Source organism: Trematomus bernacchii, unplaced genomic scaffold (genome assembly GCF_902827165.1).
Source record: "Trematomus bernacchii unplaced genomic scaffold, fTreBer1.1, whole genome shotgun sequence".
In the NCBI taxonomy this organism is placed as follows: domain Eukaryota; kingdom Metazoa; phylum Chordata; class Actinopteri; order Perciformes; family Nototheniidae; genus Trematomus; species Trematomus bernacchii.
The window spans coordinates 8,325,102-8,344,611 of NW_022987567.1; the positions used below are offsets into that span (position 1 = coordinate 8,325,102).

Sequence of the window (19,510 nt, forward strand, 5' to 3'; positions counted from 1 at the left end):
GATGAATGATGTGAAATATAATCAAGTGTTGAATCAGACTTTAGTTCCACCTGGAGTAAATTCACAAGCTACCCTGCAGTATACAAAGTCATTCAAACTAGCTGCACCTTTACCAGCTTTGAGAACACTTTCATGATCAATCATTATAAAACATATCATATATATTAATTTGAAATGGACCAATCTGCACAATGACTACTTTTACTGTCGCTACTTTAACTATATTTTGATGATAATACTTTTATACTTTTACTTGAGTAACATTTTGAATGCAGGACTTTTACTGAAACAGAGTATTCCTACACTCTGGTACTTCTACTTTTACTCAAGTGCAAGATCTGAGTACTTCTACTTTACTGAAGTACAAGATCTGAGTACTTCTACTTTTACTTAAGTACCAGATCTGAGTACTTTTACACAAGTACCAGATCTGAGTACTTCTCCTCCTCTGTGTCTTCATAAGAAATCTGCCTGGTTGTAATTTGGTTTCCGGTGAGTTGTGTCAGCCTGTCCAATGCATCCGCAGTCTAACACCGGAAATTAGTTCCCATAATGTAATAGTGCAGCTCCCACACGGCTTCCCATCAGATCAGCCCTCTGTCAGTCACATGGTGCTCTGTTGTTTCTGTTTTTTCACACAGGATAGAGGACGGCAAACTGCACGCTAAAGGAAGATCACTCCAAGATTTATCTCCGTACACTGAAAAATAACCGTTGCATCTTTTCTGACTCTGGAAACGGGCTTTTAGCGCATGTTCGCGTTGTTTTGCAGCGCTATGAAGTGAAACTCCGCCATATTCAACGCACCACGCCCGGAGAACAGCCTCTGCTTCTTAAGTTGTTTGCACAAACTTTACTTCCTCATCACAAGAGAGAAACAAGGTAACACTAACATCCTTTTAGTCTTAATCGCTTCCTGAGATGTTCTTAAAGCTTGTTTCCAGATAGATCTGCAGTTTTTACGCACAGCCGCTGGTGGAGGGTTAATGGGAATGTGGGGACTTTGGGGTGTTTCATTTCTTCTGTAACCGACATTGTGTGACTGTGTGTGCCCGGGAAGGTGCAATTTTCCCCCGGTAGAGATGACTCTGAGCTCCGTGGGGGCCTGCTGCCTCAGCCCGGAGGCCAAAGAGGCGAGGCGGATCAACGACGAGATCGAGAGGCAGCTGCGCCGGGACGAGAGGGACTCCAGGCGGGAGTACAAGCTGCTGCTGCTCGGTGAGGACCGGGGGACGGGTTTATCAAGTACTTTTATTATAGTGCGAGAAGAAGTTTACAGATACTCTAATTAAGTAGAAATGCATGGTCTTAAAAAGTACTGAGATGTTTTGCTTAAGGAAAAGTAGCAATACTACATTTTAAAAGTACGTTGTTACAAGTAAAAGTCCTGCATTCAAAATGTTACTTTACTAAAAGTACTCAGATCTAGTACTTGAGTAAAAGTAGAAGTACTCAGGTCTTGTACTTGAGTAAAAGTAGAAGTACTCAGATCTTGTTCTTGAGTAAAAGTAGATGTACTCAGATCTTGTACTTGAGTAAAAGCAGAAGTACTCAGATCTTGTACTTGAGTAAAAGTAGAAGTACCAGAGTGTAGGAATACTCTGTTACAGTAAAAGTCCTGCATTCAAAACGTTACTCAAGTAAAAGTAGAAAAGTATTTTCATCAAAATATAGTTAAAGTACCAAAAGTAAAAGTAGTCATTGTGCAGATTGGTCCATTTCAGAATAAAACATGATATGTTTTATAATTATTGATCATTAAAGTGTTATCAAAGCTCAAAACTGTACACCTCTGCTATGGTCTTACAAGTAAAAGCCTCTGAAACCAGAGCCCAGTCTGCTCTGATTTGTTAGCTCTGTTGTGATTGGTCAACTGCTTAGAGATGTCCCGCCTCCTTAGCCTATCATGTACAATGTGTTGGAGCGCTAGCCAATAGAAGTGGGAGTGTTACACAGTGATGTCACCATCTTCTGGAAGTAAACAAAGGAGTCCAATGGAGGCCTTTCAGCATTGATAGCTTGTTAGCATGCTGCTGTTAGCATTTAGCATACATTAACCACAAACTACAGAGGGATTCTTGTATATGGCATCAATTTATTGCCGTGTTTTTATTTTCCCATTGTTGTCAGTATGAAGAGGAATAAAGAATATCAGCAGCCTGAGTGTGAAGATGTTTCACGTCTGGGTTTCATCTTGTTTTAGCGCCCTGTGGGTCTGTTTTTATTCTTTAACTCAAGTTTTATAAACAACATTCTGTCATCCCACCAGTGCTGCCAGTAAAATGCTAATGACAACAATGTGCAGCATTTGCTCCTGTAGCTGACCTCGTTATAATGAAATCATTTACTGGCAACAGTTAGAAACATTGAGTAAAATCATGGGCGTATCTTTAAATCCATAAATAATACTGGAAAGTTTAAAGGGTTTACACATGATATGATTTATTGAAATATATGATATGGAGCACGGGGTTAAAATGTAAGAATCTTGATAGACGTGTGAAGAAGCTACACATCGGACTTTTGACCCTAAAGGAGTGGTGATTCATTCAGTATTAGTAAATCATTTCAGAAAGAGAAATATCCACCACACCTTAAAGATACTCACAGTGTTGATGCACCTTCTGTCAAGTAACACAAATAGAATATGGCCCTCTAAAGATAATAAAGCAAGCATACAGTTATCTACCCGTTAGTACCATGGATGTATAATAAGAACTGGATACAGCGTGGGAGGCGGGGTCTCGTTCTTTCCTATGAGAGCTGCTCATTGGCGCATGAGGACAAAATGGCCCAACTTTTGAAAGAGCGAAACGTCACGGATTACCCAGCATGCCTGGCTGTCAGAGCAGAAGTACCCGTATGTGCGCTCATAGAACATGCGCAGTTGAGTTGCCCCTTAAGCCCCGCCCCCGAGCTCCCACTCTCAGATGCGCGTTCATAAAGCGGAGGAAAATAACTCTCATAACGTTATTAGCACATTTTACAACTTGAGGACCGAATGTTTATAATAAGGGCTATACAAATGTTCATACTGGGTAGTTTATTTAGTTTAAAAAAAATTATCCAACGATTTACAGACATCTCTTTCCCAATGTTAGTCAATGGGAAAAAGTGTTTCTGGGCACGGCGACTGATACGGAAGTGTAGTACCGCCGTTTGGCCACAACGAATATTTTCCTCAGAGTCCGGCGCACTTCCTGGGGGCTTGCTCTCGGCTCACTAGAATGAATGGAGAGAGAAAATACATCTAGATTCGGCTTTTAGTGCATTTTACAACTTTAAGGACTTAATTATTATAATAAGGGCTATACTGGGTAGTTTATTTAGTTTAAAAAAAATTATCCGCTGATTTACAGACGTCTCTTTCCCAATGTTAGTCGATGGGAAAAAGTAGTTTTGGGCCGGGTGACGTCACGGACTGATACGGAAGTTGCAGTACCGCCGTTTGGACACAACGAATGTTGGGCACAGAGTCCGGCGCACTTCCTGGGGGCTTGGTTGGGACTGTGTATAATATATATTTATTTATAATTGGTGATTGAAGCTCATTTACTGAACTTTAGTGTGGATTTTTAGGTTGAATATCTTTACTTTGTTGGCTACTTTCTACTAAAGGAGGCACGTTTTTGTTAATATTTTACCTCTTATTTTGGCAGATTGCCGATGTTTGCACATATCTTTTTCCACCAAGAACATTAGGTGTCTGTGTCTCCTGTAGTGGAATTAAAATATGATTATGCCTGTTATTGTGATTTGCCACTTGGAGATGATTTCATAAAAGCCCAAAATAATCATGCATGCTAAGAAATATAACACTTTTAATCCACTGCTTTTATCTGACAGCTGTAGTTCAGTCAGACAACTCACGTGTTTCTTAATATGTTTATTATAACCAGCATATCGTTTGAGTTTGGCGTCTAGGCTCGGGCCTCATCACTCAGATTAACAAAGAACATTGAGTGATGATTAGATAACTACCCCCCTGAGCTTACAGGTGGAGCTGGGGTAGAAGCTGGGGTGGAAGCTGGGGTGGAAGCTGGGGTGGAAGCTGGGGTGGAAGCTGTGGTGGAAGCTGTGGTGGAAGCTGTGGTGGAAGCTGTGGTAGAAGCTGGGGTGGAAGCTGGGGTGGAAGCTGGGGTGGAAGCTGGGGTGGAAGCTGTGGTGGAAGCTGGGGTAGAAGCTGGGGTGGAAGCTGGGGTGGAAGCTGGGGTGGAAGCTGGGGTGGAAGCTGGGGTGGTGGTGGGGCAGGCGAGCAGCAGCAACATGAAACACAGCAGCAGGAACATGAACGTAGCAATAGCAAGTGAACACAGCAGCAGCAGCAGCAGCATAGCGAGGCAGAGGCAGGAAGACCTGGCAGCTTAAATAGAGCGGCATGTTTAGGAGAATGTGTTTGGTTGGTTGTTAGAGGGATGAGGTGCGTCATGTGTTAATGTATCATTGGTGCTCGAGTTGACTGCCCGAACTAGCTCGCAGGCTTCGCCCCATTTACCAGTTACTTTGAAGATGGAGAACTGATCCATCACATGACATGTTGCATGATGCTCTGATCTTCAGTAGTAGTGGTACCATCGTTTAGAAATACTTTGTTACAAGTAAAAGCCCTTATAGTATTATTCTGCACAACGGTCCAGTTCAGAATATATATATTATTGTAATGAATTATTTATGCATTAATGTGTTCATCACTTTAATGCTGCAGCTGCAAAGAGTAGCTTGATTTATAGCAGCTTTTTATTTTATTTGTGCATTTCTATTCAGCGATAACCTGCTACACAACCTGCTGTTATTAAAGCTTCATTAAAACAATGTACAGGGGCCCTATTATGCTTTCTGGGGGTTTCCTTCCCTGTAGTGTGTTGTTGTGTGCATCCTAGAAAGACAAGGTAAACTTAACTAATGTGCATTTAAAAAAGAGGAATAGTTTCGGCGAAACCTAAAAGGTACCGTGGGGTCAGATTGGAATTTTCCAAAGGGGCGTTCGTTTAGCATGAAACACTTGAAATAACTAAAGGATAAGTTAAACAAGAAAGTAGAAAGAAAGTAAGTGAGGTCATGGAAAACTATTTCTGCTAAAAAGTGAGCAATGATTGCGAGTCAGAGCTAAACATTTCAGATGTGTGTATCTCACACTGCACTGTCACTTTAATTAATGTACCTTTGTTATTCATGTTGTATTATCTTTGCTTTTAAATGAGTGTTTTTTAATGCCATTTTATAATATGTTTCTGAATGTCTTTCATTTTTGTAAAGCACTTTGAATTGCCTTGTGTTGAAAGGTGCTATATAAATAAACTTGCCTTGCATGTAAATGGTCTGCAGAGGCTAAAATCCCTGTGTTTCTGGTGTGTGTGTGCGTGTGTTTGTGTGTGTGTGTGTGTGTGTGTGTGTGTGTGTAGGGACTGGTGAGAGTGGGAAGAGCACCTTCATAAAGCAGATGAGGATCATCCACGGCCGGGGCTACAGTGATGAAGACAAGAGAGGGTTCTCCAGGCTGGTTCACCAGAACATCTTCACTGCCATGCAGGCCATGGTCCAGGCTATGGAGGCCCTGCAGATCCCCTACACACACACATGCAACCAGGTAACACACACACACACACACACAGACACAGACACACACACACACACACAACCAGGCAGACACACACACACAACCAGGCAGACACACACACACACACACACACACACACAACCAGGCAGACACACACACACACGCACACACACAACCAGGTACACACACACAACCAGGTAACACAGACACACACACACACACACACACACACAACCAGGTACACACCCACGCAACCAGGTAACACACACACACACAACCAGGTCACACACACACACACACAACCAGGTACTACACACACACACAACCAGGTACTACACACACACACACACACACGCAAGCAGGTACCACATACACACACACAACCAGGTACCACATACACACACACACAACCAGGTACCACATACACACACAACCAGGTACTACACACACACACACACGCAAGCAGGTACCACATACACACAACCAGGTACTACACACACACACGCAAGCAGGTACCACATACACATACACAACCAGGTACTACACACACACACACAACCAGGTACTACACACACACACGCAAGCAGGTACCACATACACACACACACAACTACTGTAGGTACCACATACACACACACGCAAGCAGGTACTACACACACACACACACACACACACACGCAACCAGGTATTACTACAATGGAAAATAAAAAGAAAGACAAAAGTACATGGCTATTAATGAGTAGCAGCAATTTCTAATATATTACAGTGTTGAGACATTTATCAAACAAATATTTATATTTTCATATAAAGGGAAGGGTCATGTGAGGGCAAAGTGAAAACTCTTTGTCTCTTGTTGTTGATGCACACACTGTCCAACAGTCGCATGCTTCACTGTCTCTCTCACACACACACACACACACACACACACACACACACACACACACACACACACACACACACACACACACACACACACAACACACACACACACACACACACACACTCACAGCCTGCAGTCTATCAGGCCGAAGCACTTCTGGTGAACTGCGTCTCTGTTTAGTTTTGCAATCCTGTCTCCTTGCACGGTGTTTTGGTGAGAGCACTGTGTCTCTGAGGCGTGTGAGGACAGGTAACGAGAAGAAGAAGACATTCCCGTTAATCATCGAGTGATTCACCGGAATCCCAACCGCAAATAATTATTAATCACATAAATCTTCAGAGTTTCCAGGTAAGAAGAGTCCACTTCCTTTGAACTGAGGGGGGGGGGGGGGGGGTCATGTGATGTTTGGCAGCATTAACCATGTCTGAGTCAGCATGTGTTTCCCTTGCAATTATTTATTTATTGAAACATGCACACAAAGGAAAAGGGCATTTGAGGGTATAGCTTCCCACAGGAATGATGCGTTGTATGTTGACATGTATATCTGTTTCTCTTTTTGTTCCTTGTTCTGGCGTCACGATTAAAGGAAGTATATACGTTGTTAATCAGATATAGATCAGAGCAACTGGATATATTTTGAATTCCAAGAAGACACAAGACATCACTTTGTAAAGTTAGGAACACAAAGCAGCCTTTGTGTTTTCCGTTCAGCTGTGTCTGTGAATGCACAGGAATGGGGAAAGGGGACTCGTATGTCATGACTAATCTTCCAGTTAAGTTTGATTGAACTTTATTTACTATATGATGCATGGAGGATGTTGTTGTTTGGGAATAAACAGCAAACCAATCAGAGTCATTCTTCGATTTATCAACCAACCACATCAGAGTTAGTTGTATGGAAGCGTTTGGGAGGCTGTTGACAAAAAAACTGGTTCTTTTTCTGGAGAAAACTCCTGTGTCTTTTCATAAATGTTTGATTTGCAGAAATAAACAAAGCAATGACTTTATTTCAATCAGGAGAGACTTTGTTTTGATTTAACGATATGTATTTATTGCCAAGAACACACAGATGAATGTAACAGTGTTTGGTGATGAGACCCCGTTGAGCAAAGGTATATTTTGGGAGGGGGAAACCGAGCATGATGGAAACTGGTGGTGGTGGAGGAGGGGTGAAGGGATTGATGGAGAACCGGTCTTGATTTGAGTTGACCCTGGATATGAAGAAGTGGAAGGGGGGGGGGGGAGGAGGGGGGCGTTGAGTCACCTGAAATGACAGCTGTCAAGAGGGGAGAGAGGAGATTTAAAGATGTGACGATGCGCTCTGATTGGCTTGTTTAGTTATAGTGTCGTGGACAGTCCCCATTGATCAACTGTCACACAAAACAGTAAATGGGGCAGCTTTAGCTAATTTACAATAAATATTAATATGTGAAAAACTGAGATAAGTAAGATATAAGAACATATGTCAAATACTATATTCAAAGTGGAGAGCTGTGGAGGTTTTCCAAAACAAAACCAAAAGTCCTTTTCTGTATAATTGGCTCTGAAAGTGTCGAGTCACTAATTGTAGTGTTTTGTTGTGTCGTTGTTCAGGCGAACGCCACTCTGGTGTGCGGGGTGGATGTGGAGCGAGTCACGACTCTTCCTCAGCCGTACGCCGACGCCATCAAGAGTCTGTGGAGCGACGCGGGGATTCAGGAGTGCTACCTTCGCAAGAGGGAGTACCAGCTCTCTGACTCCGCCAGATAGTGAGTGAAGGAAAACTCTGAGACTTTACAGAAGAGTTTCCATTTGTTCCTCTGCTTTCGTTTGGTTTAAGAAACGCTAGAAACACTGTTTACATTCTCACTTAGGGTGAAGTGGTTGGAATATAAACTATATTTTACAATAAATATCATAAGTAAAACTCCTCAGACTTTACCTACCCACCTACCTACCTACCCACCTACCCATCTACCTACCCACCTACCCATCTACCCACCTACCTACCTACCCACCTACCTACCCACCCACCTACCCACCTACCCACCTACCTACCCCACCTACCCATCTACCCACCTACCTACCTACCCACCTACCTACCTACCCACCTACCCACCTACCCACCTACCTACCTACCTACCTACCCACCTACCTACCCACCTACCTACCTACCTACCCACCTACCCATCTACCCACCCACCCACCTACCTACCTACCTACCCACCCCCCACCCACCTACCCACCTACCTACCTACCCACCTACCCACCTACCCACCTACCCACCTACCCACCTACCCACCTACCTACCTACCTACCTACCTACCTACCTACCTACCTACCTACCTATTCTCACTTAGGGTGAAGTGGCTAGAATATAAACTATATTTACATTAAATGTCTTATCAGGCTTTTTAATCAACAATTGTTTTCTCTAAATCCCGATTATCTTAGCTTGTTTATTTTTATTTTGGCTTTTTTGTATTACTCTTTAAAAGCATTTTATTGTCATTTTATAATGTGTTTCTGCTGCACTATATCTAAATGCTTTTTAAATGGCTGTTTTAAATGTGTTTCCCTTCTGTGAAGCACTCGTGAATTGCCTCGTTTTGAAGTGACTTTACTATGAAATGCATTTAATTCGTGCCATTAATTTGGCCTTTTTCATATATCTGTGTTTATTATAACCAACCAGATTCAAACTTATGCTATGACTGATTAACCCTTATGTTGTGACCCGTTTCAAGTTAAAATTATATAATAACTACGCTCTAGTTTTTTTTATCGGAACAAGGCTTCATGATATTCTCCACAGCAGATATATAAACACTACAAAACTGATTTGGACAATTTTAGCCAAATCTGAGGGTCTCTAAAAAAGAAAGTGTATAATTTGGTGTTGGGGTCTGGGGAGACCCAGCAGAATTGTTTTGGGTGACTCGAGGTCAAATTTTGCCCAATCAAAATTCATCTTTGACTTTAGACATTTGGACTGAGATAAATCATGGCTCAAAATGTACCCGCGAACACCATGAACGGTAACAGCTTTCGAACACAACACAAGGGTTAAATACATGTTTTGGGACCATTTAGTAGTTACATTTAAATTATGTTATGGTTTTTTTAAACAATGTTAAGTGTTTTTTTTAGCTTGTAAATGTGTCTGTATAATACATGAACTCTCCCAGATGTAGTATTAGTAATACACATTTAACATACTTTCTGTTTAGTGTCTGTGCCTATAGTCAAAGCTTCAATTTCCCATTATCTCCATTATGTCTTATGCTTGTACTGTTTGTGATAAACCTGATTGATTATCCTCGTCTGTCCGCAGCTATCTGGATGAAATGGACCGGATCAGCGACGCCTCTTATCTGCCGACTCAGCAGGATGTTCTGAGGGTCCGGGTGCCGACCACCGGGATCATCGAGTACCCCTTCGACCTGGAGGACGTGGTGTTCAGGTGAGCCATTCATCTCCTTGTTACCAGTAACTAACTACAACACTGATTTTGTCGATTTATCGTATCTTGATTTACTCAAAATGTAAAGCTGAATTCCTCCACAAAGAAATATGCAAAAACTAATAAATAAGTAATTAAATGTAATAAATTAATGATAATATTCAGGGTTTTTTTCTAGAAAGATCTAGTATGAGGTGATACTGTGGCGCTGATCTTGTATATAAGATTTATCAATTATCTCAAGAACATGATTCGGACGCAAACAACAACGTGACGTCGGAGCTCCGTAAAACAAAGCTGTCTCTGCCGTCTGACGCTCTATTGGACACGATTTTCATATTTTTGGAGTAATTACACCGTTTTTGACGAACAGAAATATTGTTTTCTGGCATCACTCTTTACATTTTACAGGGAAAATCTACATTTTGGTATGAGGGCGCACGACATGGCAGCGTCGCGTTGAAGCTTGCTGGTGGGCGTGTCTGGCGTGCGACCAATAACCAATCACATTAATCTCCCGCCCTAGACACACAAGCACGCGGTTTGATTGGCTAGCGCTTGTACTGGCATATGATTTGATTGGCTGGCGCTTCCGTCGGCGCTTGAAAAGTTGAACTTTTCTCAACTTTCGAAGCGAGCAACGGAGGCAAAGCGGACCCACAATGCAGTTCGGCAAAGCGTGACGTCACCCCATTCAAAGTGAATGGGAAGCGTCTCCGTTGAAGCAACGCACGCTGCCGTGTGGACGGGCCGTCAGGATGAATTTTAAACATTTTAGTGATGAATACCTCCAAAATAATGACATTACACAACATTGCTGTTTGCAGCGTCATAGTGAACATTAGCATTAGCCTTTAGCTCACCCTGCTCAGTCCAACCTGCTGACTCTCATCCTGTTTCTCCCTCTGAAGACTTAAGAGCCATTACATCGTGTTAGAGCACAGCTGGACCTTTAATAATTCATTATCAGAGGTCTCGCTCTGCATCACATTTAGACAGTAATTCATTAGCTCTTGTCGAGTGTGGAAGATGGTTTTGTTTCTCTAAGCCTTATATGAAAGTGTTTTCTTTATAAGCAGCAGATTAGATTAGAAGTCAGTGTCTCTATCTTTATATTTTAATCTAATATGATGCAACTGTCACACATTTCCCCGTGTTTCTGTTCAGAAGATGTGGGAAAACCATAAGGACTCCACCTTTTTAATAAATATTTCTGTCTGGATCCTCAGAGAATGTGTTATTTACTCCATCTGATAGATTTCCCACACCTTCTGAGTCCATACATTGTATTTTGGGGGGTCAGGTTTTAACCACTTAAGTTTACGTGTCTGAAAAACGATGGTTGTTAACACGTGGCTGAATAGGACTACAGAAGTTGTGGAGGTCGTTGTACGTCATTACGCCGAACACGTAAACACTCCCGCTAAGTTTGTTTGCCCTGTTCTGCTTGAAAGCAAGTACCTGCCTCCTGCAAACTGTTCAAACAAACGCTTCAACTCGTTGGTTTATTGTAGTGCTGATGGTGTGTGTGTGTGTGTGTGTGTGCAGGATGGTGGATGTGGGGGGGCAGCGGTCGGAGAGGAGGAAGTGGATTCACTGTTTTGAGGAAGTGACGTCCATCATCTTCCTGGTGGCGCTCAGCGAGTACGACCAGGTGCTGGTGGAGTCTGTCAACGAGGTGAGAATAATTAAGAAACCACTGGAAAAAAAAATCAGTTTCTGTGGTTTCGCTGTATTTGCCGATAACATGTCTTCCAAATGATAAGAACAAAAAAAAAATCTAATTTAGAGAATTTTATTTGATTCACAGAAAATCAGATTAATGGATTTATTTTTATTTTTTATCACTGGCACAATTTCTTTGATATGATTTTATTTATTTAGATTTTATTCTTATTTTAATCTTATTTTTTTAATAAAATAATTCATTTTATCCATTTTATCTAATAATATACTTAAGAGTTTCATTTCCAAACTATGCTGTATAGAAGTAAATATAGAGCAATTCCTGTGATTTCCCAGAGTGCTGCACTCATCTGATCTCTCTCAAATTCAGCTTTATTGGCATGACCATAATGACATACAGTATTGCAGAAGCATTGAAGGAGTAATTACTATGACAACCGACATGGTTATAGTTAATGCTATGTGGTCGAATTAAATCTGGGGAAACATTGATGAACCTCTCATTCCATTTACTTGTATATAGACTAAAGCCTTGCATCTTGAATCTTGAACCTCTCCTCCACCCTCCTCTGCAGAATAATCCCTGTCCGCCTGCAGGGGGAGCTCTTGAGTCGCTCTGTTCTGCACCCCTCACTGATGACATTACACACACATTGAATTAGCTCAATCAGTATTTTGTGCATGTGTTCAATTGTTTTGTTGTGTGTTTGTTCGTAGAACCGCATGGAGGAGAGCATGGCGTTGTTCCGCACCATCATCAACTACAAGTGGTTCCACCGCTCCTCCGTCATGCTGTTCCTCAACAAGATCGACCTGCTGGAGGACAAGATCATGTACTCTCACCTGGTCGACTACTTCCCCGAGTACGACGGTAAGAGTATTTAGGTTTTAAACACAGTATTTTAGCGTTTTAAAAAGAGGAAATAAGACATTCTTCCTTTTTTTTTAGATGTGTTTTAATGAAATTCCCTTTTTAATTGTATTCTCTAAACTACTGACACATTTATTCATTATAAATAGAAGTATTGTCATTTTAGGATCTAACCACATATCATATAAATAGTCAAACTAGATTAACGGACATCTTTCATCACTTGGACTATTTTGTTATTTTATTTTATGTAGAAGAAATTCATAAAAGATGTGCCTCTGAAACTACACTGTGTTGTCGTCCTTGTATTTTAGGGAATGAGGCCTTGAAAAGTCCTTCAATTTGATATTTAAGGAGCTGTAGGAGCCCTGGTATTTGTGATTCCTCCTCTAGTGATCTCACCACCTTAAAGGTCCCCTATTGTACTGTTTTTCATCAATATATCACAGGTCTCAGATATATACAAAACATGTCTCTGATTGGCTGAAACACCAAACAGATCATTGCAGCATCCCATAATCCCCTCTGTTTCAGCCCTGTTTCCAAAGTGCTGATTCTCTGTCTGTTACTTTAGATGAAAATAAGGAGCCCCTCCCCACGCCCCTCTGAGAGAGATTTGGTTAAAAAGAACACAATGGTGCTCTAGGAGGAGAATCAGGTGATAAGGTGTGGGGGGGTTGGTGATTGGCTAATGGTTACACAAGCCAAAAAATCGCTATGACAACATAAAGTGGACAAAATCTGATCAGCTCATTTTCAGACAGGTTTTTATATAAATGGATCAGGACAAAAAGAGAGAGAGTGCTGTAGTTCCTTTATAGCCCAACATTAGCCACCTTTAGCTTAGCGGTGGTGACGTGAAGTCATGTGACCGTGCTGTAGTTCCTTTATAGCCCAACATTAGCCGCCTTTAGCTTAGCGGTGGTGACGTGAAGTCATGTGACCGTGCTGTAGTTCCTTTATAGCCCAACATTAGCCACCTTTAGCTTAGCGGTGGCGACGTGAAGTCACGTGACCGTGCTGTAGTTCCTTTATAGCCCAACATTAGCCACCTTTAGCTTAGCGGTGGTGAAGTCATGTGACCGTGCTGTAGTTCCTTTATAGACCAACATTAGCCACCTTTAGCTTAGCGGTGGCGACGTGAAGTCACGTAACCGTGCTGTAGTTCCGTTATAGCCCAACATTAGCCGCCTTTAGCTTAGCGGTGGTGACGTGAAGTCATGTGACCGTGCTGTAGTTCCTTTATAGCCCAACATTAGCCACCTTTAGCTTAGCGGTGGTGACGTGAAGTCATGTGACCGTGCTGTAGTTCCTTTATAGCCCAACATTAGCCACCTTTAGCTTAGCGGTGGTGACGTGAAGTCATGTGACCGTGCTGTAGTTCCTTTATAGCCCAACATTAGCCACCTTTAGCTTAGCGGTGGTGACGTGAAGTCATGTGACCGTGCCGTAGTTCCTTTATAGCCCAACATTAGCCACCTTTAGCTTAGCGGTGGTGACGTGAAGTCATGTGACCGTGCTGTAGTTCCTTTATAGCCCAACATTAGCCGCCTTTAGCTTAGCGGTGGTGACGTGAAGTCATGTGACCGTGCTGTAGTTCCTTTATAGCCCAACATTAGCCACCTTTAGCTTAGCGGTGGTGACGTGAAGTCATGTGACCGTGCTGTAGTTCCTTTATAGCCCAACATTAGCCGCCTTTAGCTTAGCGGTGGTGACGTGAAGTCATGTGACCGTGCTGTAGTTCCTTTATAGCCCAACATTAGCCACCTTTAGCTTAGCGGTGGTGACGTGAAGTCATGTGACCGTGCTGTAGTTCCTTTATAGCCCAACATTAGCCGCCTTTAGCTTAGCGGTGGTGACGTGAAGTCATGTGACCGTGCTGTAGTTCCTTTATAGCCCAACATTAGCCACCTTTAGCTTAGCGGTGGTGACGTGAAGTCATGTGATCGTGCTGTAGTTCCTTTATAGCCCAACATTAGCCACCTTTAGCTTAGCGGTGGTGACGTGAAGTCATGTGACCGTGCTATAGTTCCTTTATAGCCCAACATTAGCCACCTTTAGCTTAGCGGTGGTGACGTGAAGTCATGTGACCGTGCCGTAGTTCCTTTATAGCCCAACATTAGCCACCTTTAGCTTAGCGGTGGTGAAGTCATGTGACCGTGCTGTAGTTCCTTTATAGCCCAACATTAGCCACCTTTAGCTTAGCGGTGGTGACGTGAAGTCATGTGACCGTGCTGTAGTTCCTTTATAGCCCAACATTAGCCACCTTTAGCTTAGCGGTGGTGACGTGAAGTCATGTGACCGTGCTGTAGTTCCTTTATAGCCCAACATTAGCCACCTTTAGCTTAGCGGTGGTGACGTGAAGTCATGTGACCGTGCTGTAGTTCCTTTATAGCCCAACATTAGATTTTTATTTCAGAAATCATAAAGTGGTGTTAACATGTGGAGATTATCCTGCTGAACAAAACGGCTTTTTGCGGAGGGAGCTCCGGCCTAACAAACATACGTCATTACTGCACCAATCTTTAGAAAATAATCAAAGGTGTGTCTTATTGCTTTTGGATGTACCTTTTCTTCTTAAATGTTGTGTTATTCCCTCTTTCAAAACCTCTAGCTGCTGTTATATTCTTGCGCTTTATTGATAGACTTTTATCTACTCTTTTCTGTCTCTTCCCACCAGGTCCTCAGCGGGATGTGAAAGCGGGGAAAGAATTCATCTTAAATATGTTTGTCAGTCTCAATCCGAACGAGAAGAAAGTCATCTACTCCCACTGCACCTGCGCCACAGACACAAACAACATTCGATTTGTCTTCAGAGCGGTGAAGGACTACATCTTGCAAATCAACCTGGAAGTCTACAACCTGGTGTAAACGCTATAATTCAATCTGCTTTCGTACAGCCTGCTGCGAGCTCTGCAAACTCCTGCTGCTGCCGAACACTATAATCCACAACAGGAAAACTGAGAAGCCGCCGAGCACGTCGCCAAATGACTGTACTACTGATGTATTTCAAATGTCTCCTGTTAGGCTCTTTCAGAATGGATGTCTGCAGCTATAATGAAGTGTGTCCTGACAATTAAAGTGCTGCCTTAGTGAGCAGTCTATTATAGTGTGCACTCTGAAATATATGGAGCTCTTTGAGAAGCAACAGTATGAAAGCACAGGGATTGAGAGGAGAAAAAAGTATTTCCATGGCCTCAAAAAGCCTCCGAGGACTTGAGATGTACCGGGTCTCTGCTTCAGGGAACACGTGGAAGAGACTCTGCAATGCAGCACCTCTCACCACTAACCCCAGTGTATTTCTTTTTAACTTAAAAACTGTTTTAAATACTCTAAACGTTTAGATGTGTCGAGACCTAATGGGTAATAATTAACACTAATGTACGGTGGCCGAGAGGTGCGAACACGCTACAACGGCACAACATATTTACATTAGAAGTAACACGCTAAGGCTTTAGAAACAATGCAAGTAAAAAATACACATGCGCAGCGTTTACTAAAATGTGCAAATACGAAACGCCGCAAGAAGCTCAAAACACAACGGAGACCAGGGGACACTAAAAATGTCCGGATTATAACGCTGAACAACTGTCTCTGTTGTTGGAAACGTACCTAAAATCTTTTATGGTCTTATTTTAACACTGTGATCACATGACTCCTTCTGATGTTACGTAGCTAACCTGGTCATTTCAGACAGTGGTTCAGCTTTATAATCCTGAATGTCACCAAGCTGTCCCAGCTGTGTGCGTCACTTTTTAGTGTCCCCTGGTCTCCCAGCTGTGTGCGTCACTCTTTAGTGTCCCCTGGTCTCCCAGCTGTGTGCGTCACTCTTTAGTGTCCCCTGGTCTCTCAGCTGTGTGCGTCACTCTTTAGTGTCCCCTGGTCTCCCAGCTGTGTGCGTCACTCTTTAGTGTCCCCTGGTCTCCCAGCTGTGTTTTGAGCTTCTTGCAGCGTTTTGTATTTGCAGCGTTTGGTTTGTGCATCTTTTAGTAAACGCTGCCCATGTTTCCACAAGTTGCTGAAGATGTTTCTTCATGTGTTTTGGCACATTTGTGTTTTTGTTTCTGAAGCTGCAGCAGGTTTTAACCTGTAGGCCACCATACCAATGACACACGTTATTGCATTGCTATTTGTTCTGATATTATGTTTATGTGTACTTCACTTTGTTGGGTCTCTTCGTTTCCAATGATGGCATTAATCAATCTTAAACCACTTTTTAGAGCAGCTTAGTATTAACATATTTAAATGTGATTTAACACACAAGTTTTTATTTTGTTCAAGCTTGAGAATCCAGTGTTTCAGGTACTAATCAATTGTTTTTCTTGCCACAGAATCATCACTTAAATGAACTTGCCCTAGTATTTATCTGTATGCATTTTGTAAATATCACACGGTACATTAATGGTGCACATTTTCACCTTTACTCGCATCAAGGTCAGTGTTAAAATGCTGAAAGAGAGAACTGTTATGTTCAATACTATCTGATGCATTAATCTTTTGGTTTTCAAAGGTACCAAATGCATGAACAAAAAGCGAATAAGAGAGTTTCCACTGCACTAAAGTTTACATAACTCTTCAGTTAGAAATAATAACTGCTTAATTTGGTATCATTTCAGGTTTTTCTGTCGCTTATCGCATTCTTAGTGCATGTATTTGATGCGATTGGATAAATAAACACACATTTGCTGCTCAGTTTTTCATTCTCCGTCTGTGTTTACAGCCCAGCTCCAGCACACTGTGGGTTTAGCTTTGGAGTGTTTGTCTTTTGGCGGCTCTCCGCTGGCTCATCTGGAGCTCTGCTGGTCCCCAAATCTCCTCTGTGGGAAATCCATCTGGCTTCTGTTGAGGTCCATAGCTTCAGCAGTAAAAACAACTTTATTTTTTGAGGACCAGTGGCGAGCCGTTATTAAGATATTCTACAAAATAATATTTAAAAACATTACAAAATATATATTTTTTTTTAGTTATATTTTGCATTAGTTTGACCAAAATAACTTGATTTAATTGTATTTAAAATAACATTTCCAAAGAAATAAATTGAATGTGAAGGGTTAAATGACAGAAGCTCCTTGAGCCGTCTCTGCGAGTTACTGTGAAGAGAGGAGCTGATTGGTGGTCCTGCTATGAATTCACAGAGGGCCCGCTATAGTAACTGAACTAATGTCAAATGACAGTACAATTGACCAATCATATCTTCCCTCTAAATGGGTGGGTTTTATAATCGCGGACTTTATGACAAGTTCCGCCCGCTGTGAAGCTTTTCTTGTTTCCATAGCAACAACAACTTCCTGTCAACAGCGTGAACTCGCCTTCAAAATAAAAGCATGCCAAATTACACTTGAGACATACAACTGCAACGAAAGTAACAAACACAATGCAATATCATTTTCAATGTCAAAGAACACAAATTGGGTTCACAGGTGTTGTTTTGTGTGGTAGAAGGTCTAAAAGTCACGGCTCGCCACTGTTGAGGACAGACACCGAATGTAATGTGGCAGCAGCACACGACAAGTTGTGTGTGTGTCAGTCATTGCTAAATGTGCTCCTAGAGTGACTACTGTAGTGTAAGGTAGTATAAAAACATGCCTCTACATGTTTACTTACAAAAGATACCCAATTATGATTTGTGTTTGGGTATTACCTCTCCTGAAGTGTGTTATATAGGTTTTTGTGAATGTAAATGGTCTGCAAAGGCCTCCATTGGACTCCTTTGTTTACTTACGGAACATAGTGACATTATTTAACATTCTGTGCTTTTATTGGCTAGTGCTCCAACACATTGTACGTGATAGGCTAAGGGGCGGGACGGGTGAAAAGAGGTGCTGCAGCACAGGCAGTATGCGAAAAATAAAGAGCTTTTTGAACATTAGAGCATGGAGACATGTCACAGTAGAGACACTACATACTGATATACACCTGAACATCAGCAGGAGAGGACTCTTTAAAGTAGAGACACTACATACTGATATACACCTGAACATCAGCAGGAGAGAACTCTTTAAAGTAGAGACACTACATACTGATATACACCTGAACATCAGCAGGAGAGGACTCTTTAAAGTAGAGACACTAAATACTGATATACACCTGAATATCAGCAGGAGAGGACTCTTTAAAGTAGAGACACTACATACTGATATACACCTGAACATCAGCAGGAGAGGACTCTTTAAAGTAGAGACACTACATACTGATATACACCTGAACATCAGCAGGAGAGGACTCTTTAAAGTAGAGACACTACATACTGATATACACCTGAACATCAGCAGGAGAGGACTCTTTAAAGTAGAGACACTACATACTGATATACACCTGAACATCAGCAGGAGAGGACTCTTTAAAGTAGAGACACTACATACTGATATACACCTGAACATCAGCAGGAGAGGACTCTTAAAGTAGAGACACTACATACTGATATACACCTGAACATCAGCAGGAGAGGACTCTTTAAAGTAGAGACACTACATACTGATATACACCTGAACATCAGCAGGAGAGGACTCTTTAAAGTAGAGACACTACATACTGATATACACCTGAACATCAGCAGGAGAGGACTCTTTAAAGTAGAGACTTTCAAACTTCCATGTTTTTACACAGGATTTTAGGTTTTTTAAGTTTCAAGCCTGGCACATTTATAAATGTACACAGACTCTTGTCGTCCATTTTCTATGTCTGATTGTTTCCATGAAAGAGTTAATGACTATAAAACAGGCAGGATGTTTTTTCATACTCCTGTGCCAAGTGTTGGCAGGTGAAATGTACTTGGGAGGAAACTAACTTCAGTTTAATGATAGTGTTTATGAGTCACAGTAGAAGAACAGGTTAGTGACAGGGACTCTTTAAAATGATTTGATATGCTCATGGCAGTATTGACCTGTGGTATGGAAAGCCAACAGTGCCATAAAACTCCACTTTTTCAATTTATTTGTATACATTATAGAGAAAAACTTGCACATTATGGCACTGCTGGCTTTCCATATGGTTCTGTCCACATTTACATAACTTTCAGCTCGGTTCCTGTCCGCCCATCCTCAGGAATGTGGAATGCACCTGAACTGGATCTGG

The 19,510-nt window shown here is 41.9% G+C and overlaps 1 protein-coding gene across 1 annotated transcript; it reads left to right on the forward strand.

Annotated features, from left to right (window-relative positions):
* Positions 1–547: 547 nt before the first annotated feature.
* LOC117478802 (guanine nucleotide-binding protein G(q) subunit alpha-like) lies at positions 548–17,128 on the forward strand. Its single transcript, XM_034125707.1, has 8 exons — positions 548–882; positions 1,061–1,218; positions 5,403–5,587; positions 8,031–8,185; positions 9,751–9,879; positions 11,428–11,557; positions 12,283–12,436; positions 15,117–17,128. Exons 2-8 carry the CDS (start codon positions 1,083–1,085, stop codon positions 15,305–15,307), a joined length of 1,080 nt encoding a protein of 359 aa, XP_033981598.1. The 5' UTR covers positions 548–882; positions 1,061–1,082; the 3' UTR covers positions 15,308–17,128.
* The last annotated feature ends 2,382 nt before the right edge of the window (positions 17,129–19,510 follow it).